The 7564-nt window shown below is 41.9% G+C and overlaps 1 protein-coding gene across 1 annotated transcript in view; it reads right to left on the reverse strand.

Moving 5' to 3' along the window:
• Positions 1–528: 528 nt before the first annotated feature.
• The window catches only part of LOC103371468 (thyrotropin-releasing hormone-degrading ectoenzyme), a gene marked incomplete at its 5' end in the record, with an annotated part of 74150 nt that continues 67114 nt past the window's right edge, over positions 529–7564 (reverse strand). Inside the window, 3 exons of the mRNA XM_008300801.1 lie at positions 529–681; positions 4830–4911; positions 4986–5126. Of these exons, the coding sequence (XP_008299023.1) occupies positions 529–681; positions 4830–4911; positions 4986–5126 (376 nt within the window). The remainder of the gene's footprint in view (positions 682–4829; positions 4912–4985; positions 5127–7564) is intronic.

Below are 7564 nucleotides of genomic sequence, written 5' to 3' on the forward strand. Positions count from 1 at the left end.
ATTCACACCATGCAGCAACATTAGCATCAGTTAGCTGAAAACCTGCTGCCATGGATGCTTTTTAGTTCACAGATCATTTGCTAAACTCTCTCTTGAAGGAGCGTTCTGATCCAGAAGATGCTGTCAAATCAGACTTAACAAGCAGATTAAACTCAGTGTTTTAAAGTTCACCCGGCAGCAGATTCTCTGTAGAAGTCGTCAGTCTTCGTGATGGCTGAAGTTATCGGGAAGATTTGAGGCTAACTGTTAGCCTTCAGTGAGTTTGTCTCGTTACTTTTTCACAGCACAGAAACCAGTTAAACCACGTCAGCGAGGAAATAACAAAGAACCCCGTCAGAGATAAAGTCTCAAATTAAGTTTCTTTAAAAACAAAACCAGTAAAGAAACTAGTTTAGTGACTGGTCGAAACCAGTTTTTCTGCTCATTCACTCAGTTTGTTTCACTCTGTCTGACTGCGTCTGTTAGCTAGCGCTGCGTTAGCTCAGCAGTCAGTCCGCAGCCGCTCCGCCCGGGCTAGCCGGCGCAGCGTTAGCCGATGGTTTGGCTCGGAGGCTTGCGTAGCCACTGGTAGAACTGCCGCCGGTGGAGGCGGTGCCAGCGCACGTTGCCCTCGACGATCTCCAGCGCCCGCGGCAACGCAGGCCCCGCCCCCACGCCGCTGGTCTGAATGAACTCCTTCAACTGAGGGGAGAAAAAAACGGGGAAACGGTGGCGGACAGGAGGGAAGTGGAACAACAAGGATCGAGGGAAGAAAGAGACGATGGAAAAGTGGTTAGAATATCAGAAATGTGAAAAACACCGGAAACAAAGACGGAAATAAAAAGAGTTTATTACACCCCCCAGTGGTACAGGAAAGGAACCAAGATGGAGATCCTCAATGTGTTGAGCAAAACGGCTTGTTTTCATGTTTAATTTGGTCAGACTCACAGATTCCTGAGGGTCAGTGATCGGTATCGGCTTTACTGAGAACAAACTGAAGCCCGACTCTTTGTCTATTCAGGTGTCTTATGGACCAATAGGACAACAGAAAGCTTCGCTGATTGTCTCAGACAGACGGTCAGAAGGTGTTAAGCTCCACATAAGTCTCTGTCATGGCCCTGTTGCTGCTAAACTCCCACAATGCTCTCTGCTGCCAACATGAACTGTAGTCTGAGTGACGCCTCCTCTGGTCTCTACAGCATTAAACAGGAAGAGGCTCCACCTGGTGGAACAACCAGGTACTACAGGTGATACATTGTCTGACATGCATATGCAGGTTTTCTCCGTCTTTCGGAGCTGGTGGAGCCTCTCCGTCCTACCTTCTAACACTCTCCCAGCCCATCTTAGTGAAACTCCTAGCTTAGCATTGTTAGCATGAGTTAGCTAGCTAAATCAGACAGCAGTTAGACACCTCTCGATGACTACTCCATCAACATGTTTGCAGCTACTTTCATCAACTCTCCGGTCGGTCACAAACACACCTGTAACTCCATCTCATTGACAGTACAAGACTCCACCTGGTGGCACAACCAGGTACTACAGTTAATCTAATGTAGAATTTCTGACACGAACAACCTTCTTCTTTTTCTGCCTTATCTGTCAATGTATTAACCAATTAACTATTAACCGTTAACATCCCAATCCGGCCATCATGTTTGCAGTGTGGAAATATGTTAAAATGGGGAACAAGAGTCATATCAGCTACATGAGTATGTTGAGACGTGGTAATAACAGAGCTACATTCAATCCTACCAGTTTGCTGTGGCGCCTAAAAAGTAAACCACAACACGGTGAGTTCAGCCAAGCAACTCAAGCATCAAAATAAATTTACATTACGCTAAAAACGTAACTGAGAATGCAGTTCAGTTGTGTCGGTAGGTATATTTTTTTAGAGGCTCAAAACAGCAGCAGACACTCGCTAAAAGCTTACGTTGAGCAAGTGCTAAAAAAACAGGTCAATAACAAATGTAAAGTGATTCAATTCTTAGTTTTTTTTGGGGGGTGCTAGTTATGACATTACAATCGGTCTGTTTATAAATGCAGAAAGAGGAAACAGATTCAACAGGAAGGACTCACATGCATTAACATTGAACCAACCAGATGCCAAAACATTGAACAGAGAAGCTCGGAGTACAAACCCCTCAGAGAAAATGTGATTTCAGTCTCCGGTCAGGATGCCAGTGCGTCCAGCTACCAGTCAAACCAGTTCTTCTGCTATAGTTATGCACAAAATCCTGCATATTTCCCCTCTGAGGTGCTGGAAGAACATCCTCCACTCCTCTGGTTTGAGGTTTTACCACCAGAAACTCAACTTGCTGCAGGAATTCGCTCCCGTTCAGCCACAAGAGCATTAGCGAGGTCCAGCAGTGATAAATCCGGATCACAGCCGGCGATCCTCTGAGATTTCCTCCAGGGTTGAGGTCAGGGCTCTCAGGGTTTGGGTTTTTTTTTTTACTTTCCAAACTGTTGCCACAAAGTTAGATACCAACTTTTGTCTAAAAATGTGCAGAAAAAGATCCAGCAGGAAGGAAATACTTATCGCTTCTCAAAGCTTTTGAATTTCAGTTTCTGAAGCAGCCAATTAGGAGAAGCGTCCGCATACTTTTGGACATTAGTCAGCACATTTTTTTTCTCTTGATTACTTTCCTTTTAGAAGACAATTAAAAAGAAGCCGAGACAATGCGGCTATTGAAGCTAAAGCGTCTTAAAAACTTGTTAACTACAGAGAAGCGTTGTTCTAAAGGTTCGTAATTAGAGGCGAAGTTTCCAGCTTGAAAGTGAAGCTATCAGAGAGGAACTCAGAGGAAAGTCGTTCAGCTTCCAGTTGTTTAAAAGTCCAGGAGAACTTGGTGTTGTTGAGAGTTTGATGGATTCAGCGGAGCGCGGTCCCTTCCACTCACTTTACTACACTTCATATCGTTAACTTCTTTTTGCTTTCGCTTTCCCGTCCGGCCGCCTCCTCTCCCACGGCTCCTCGTTCTCCTCGGTCACCTCGAGACACTTTTACGGAGTCGACATAAAAAGGATCATCAATCTCTTCATTTGCTGCTGCTTTTTTTTTTTTTACTATCATTATAATTATTTTTTCTTTTTGCATTCAGGGGTCCCATTTCCAGTCGTGATGGTTCCATTCAGAGTCTCCGCCGACAGCGAGGCTCACGCTGAGGCTGCCGTGCGTTACCATGGCGACGGGAGTAAAAAAAAAAACCCAAAACACTCGTCACAAAGACATGAAGAGATGGATTCGTATTTAGAAACGCACCCTCGACCCCTTTTTAGCTTCGTTTCGGTTCTCCTCGTGGCGAAGCACCTTTTCATCACGACAAATGAAGCGAGTACCGCCGCCGCCGCTGTGAAATGTGACATTTTATAATTTATTTCTAGGAATAATCAACAACAGATTTGGGATATTGACACGATAGCAGCGAGCAGAGAACACGGCTACAGGCTGCCATTCGTTTTAAGGTCTTTCGGTCTCAGTTTTTGCACAGAAAACCCAAATTCTGTCCAGTTCTGCTCGTGTCTGGGCACGTTTATGGAACTCAGCAGGACCAGAAGATATCCTCTAAAAGGAAGGACCTACAGGTTTTATAGAGCTCCATCGTGATCGTTTTGTGTAGATTCTCACAGTGAGCACTGCAGCGGAGGTCCACTGGGCTTATTTTTAATTCTTGGAGATGTTTCGGCCCTTTGGTGGTTGAGTCCCAGGTATTTATCCTCAACCTGGATCACCTGGTTCAAGGCTTGTCAACAATCTGTGAGTCACATGGGTCGAGGTGTGGATGGTATAGCATGGTCCTAAGAGCCCTCACCAGGCAGGTTTACGAACATCCTCAGTTAGTGTGAGTTTGGGGTTGTTGTTGAGCCTTAAACCATCTGGTTTAGGGTTACGAACCAATACCTGGGACCCCCCATCAAGAGGCTTCCTCAGTAGTGGTGGTGAAACTACCCGGGGAACTTTATCAGGACGGCATTTTAAGTGGCTGTTAGCCCAACATCCCTCACCAGGCAGTTCTACTCCTTGATTAGTGTGAGTTTCAGGTTGTTGACGAACCTTCAACCGTGTAATTTGTGGGTTGAGATCAAATACCACAGACTCTCCATCAGTAGGCTTCCTTAGTTCAAACTGCCTGGTGGGGGCGCACCAGGTATTCATTCTCATTCCCAAAACAAATGACTCAAAGCTCTTCCTGAAACTGACACGAGTCAAAGTGTGACTGGTGGTAAAACTACCCGAGGGATCTTCTGAGATCTCCCCAGGCAGTTTCATCACTAGTCAAACCTCGATCCATGCAAGCTTGGGGTTGTTGAAGAGCCTTGAACTGTGTGGTTTGGAGGTGAGAATAAAAACCTCCTACCTCAGGAGAATTCCTCAGTTTAAACTGCCCGGTGGGGAAGTCTCGGGTATTTATTCTCAGCCCCAACTCATATGGCCTCAACCAGAAACTGACGATACGACGGTCCCTCCCAAGACACTTTCACCACCTGGAGTCCTCACCAGGAGGTTTCCACAGTTTAAACTACCTGGTGGGGAGTCTCAGGTTTGTACTTTCACCCCTAAATCACATCTTATCTGTTGTTCTTTTCCGCTTTTTTAGTCAGTTTTAATGTGCTTTGGTCAACTTGTTGGTTCTATTTTTGAAGTTTGTATTTTTTTAAACTTTTGCCTGTAAAACACTTGAAAGAACTTCTATGAACGACACAATGCGTTTGTTTCTGTGGAGTTTGTTGGAATTAAGCTAAAGCTAGTCCTCACTGAAGCAAATTATCTCCATTTAACCTCAAATCCGACAAGAAAATCTCTGCAGAACTTCAGTACCGTATGTGTTAGTGTGTGTTTGTGTGTTTACCTCGTTGAGTTCCCTGTCGGTGTTGAGGAACTCGGTGACTCCGCTGATGAGCTTCGAGTTCATGAACAAGGCTTCGCCGTAACTGAACAGAAACACAACGGTTAGCATCTGTCTGAGCCCAGCATCAAACCTGACCGCAGACCGTCGGCGCCTCACCGAGCGTTCAGGACGTCCCACTTTTCCCTGAAGTACTTCCAGGCCAGGTTCCGACCCTGCGGGTTTCTGCCGACGTGGATGATGACGTCGATCACGTCCTGCTCCGGGACCAGATCCGAGGTCAGCGACAGGTTCAGCAGCCTGAGACACGAAGATTAATAATGACTCGTGAATTAACCCAGTTTGTTCTAATGGACAGAGAGCTTAACCGCTATGCTAAAACATTAGCATGCTAAAGATTCCCCTCAATGAGTGATAGCATGCTAAAGTTTGCTATAATGCTAAACCTGAGCATGTGAGTCACATTTACTTGGTTAGCATTATGCTAAAATAAACATAAAGCAGTTTCTGTTATTTTTACTCATTTTCTTGACTGTGGTTCATTTTTCACTGCAACATAAAGTCCTGCAGCTCCACAGAGAACTCAGAAATCTAATAATAATTTACAAGCAAAAATACTTAAATCTCAAAACAACAGATGCTGTAAATTCACCTAAAAGGTTTAAATATTAGGATAAGACCAAACAATGTTATTTATTTTACAAATATACCCAAGAAAATATAGAAACATGCCAAATATTTGCAGATTTGAGCGTCTCAAAAGAGAATATTTATCATTTGGCACGTTAAACTGAATATTTGGGAGCTAAACTTTTCCTTAAACAAAAAAAAAAGACGTCTGAAGATTAAATTGATTATCGATTGGTTGCAGCATTGATTGATTGATTGGTAGCGTTGCAGCTCATTATTAAAACTCAAATTTTTCTTCACTGTGGCTCATTTTTCACTGCAAAAAATTAAAAACAAAAGCTAAATTTCTTTGATTATTTCTTGAACAAAGACCAAAACCTCCTGAACCAACGTGTATAACTATGGATCCAGGTGTCTGCAGGTTTTTACCAACACTGGAAAAATGAAAGTTTCCTTAAAATTAGTGTTTTTGAGGCTGAAAATACAAAAACGTCCTTCATGAAAACAAGTAAAAATCTCAAAATTCAGTCAAAATATTCAAGAAAATTTAGCTTTAAGTCCTAAATAACAAACAGGAGACGATGCAGCAACAGCTTGATGTGGAAAAACAATATTAAGTTGGTTAAAATAATAAAAACTGGTCGTCATCTCCGCCATAAATCAACTGGTTGCAGTTTCTTCTTCTTCTTCTGTGGTGCTTTAATGAGCCGTTTAACCTCCGTCACAGACGTTTATTTTGTTTTCATCGTCTCCACATGGAGTTCAGATCCGTCCTCGCTGTTTGTCGGAGTGTGTTTGAGGACAGGAAACATCCTTCTGCTGCACTTTAACGTGAAACATCGATCAGAGCAGCTTCAACGGCGTCATAATTGCTGTTTTTTATTTTATATTTTTGCACAAAACTTTTTGGTTTTTATTGTTTGTGGCAGAGCGGTTGACTGTAGAAGCCGGCGGCGCTTTATCAGCGGCTAACTGCTGCTATCGGAGGGCAGCCGGAGGCCCGACGCGAGACGGATCGCGTGTTCGCGGCATCGATTTTCCCGCTCAGCAATCAGACGAGCAGAACTGCACGTTCAGATAGCAGCAGCAGCAGAAATCAAAACCCGCAGCACGGAAACGCGCTGATTGGCCGGAGAGGAAATGGCTTCGGCACAGAGGGATTGTGGGAAAAAAAATAATAAAGGGGGAGAAAATTGATTTCAGGGCTTTAATGAAACGACGGCAACAACAGAAAGAGAGAGAAAGAAAGAGGCAGCAGAGAAACGCCAGAGCGGAGAAAGACGGAGGCGACGGCAGGAAGTCGGTTATCGTGTTTATAAAAAAGTAAAAAGAAAAAAAAGGGAAATACGAGAACATTCAGTAAAAATACAAGAAAATATCTACAAATAATGATGTTTATAGTCGACTTTAATACAATAAAACTGTTTGAATTCTATGATCACACACTAAAAACACTTAATTAATTTTTTTTTTTGTAATTTAACAAAATTACAGTTTAGAAATAATTTATGATTATAAATCTACACACTGTTGTCACTAAAACATCAGCACATATCAGTAAACTAATATTTTTTTGCTGATTTAAATGCATTAAAAATATCATTTTATTACCAAAAAGCAGCAGAAGGCTTCATATAATAACAATGATATTTTTAGTCGACTTTAATACAATAAAACTGTAAGTTTTACATTATAAAAGGACAAATTACTATTTGTAAAAACACTTTATTGTTTTGTTATTATTTGTAATTTCATAAAACTGTAGTTTATAATTAATTTACTCTCATAAATCTTTAATCTACACAGGTTCCATAAAATATCAGCACATATCAGTGAAATAATAACATCTTTAGTCGACTTTAATTCAGTAAAACTGTAATGTTTATGGTCGCACGCTGTAAAAGAACAAATTAATATTTATAAAAACACTGTTTATAAAATAAATCATTTGTAATTTAACAGTAATCAATTTAATATGAGAAATCCATAAATTACGCAGTGTTTCCGCTAAAACATCAGCACATATCGGTTAAATAGTGATATTTCATTCTGATTGAAATAAATTAAAACTGTTATTTTATGATCAAAAAGCAGCAAAAGGCTTTAAA

Source organism: Stegastes partitus, unplaced genomic scaffold, assembly GCF_000690725.1.
Source record: "Stegastes partitus isolate 25-593 unplaced genomic scaffold, Stegastes_partitus-1.0.2 Scaffold1592, whole genome shotgun sequence".
In the NCBI taxonomy this organism is placed as follows: Eukaryota; Metazoa; Chordata; class Actinopteri; family Pomacentridae; genus Stegastes; species Stegastes partitus.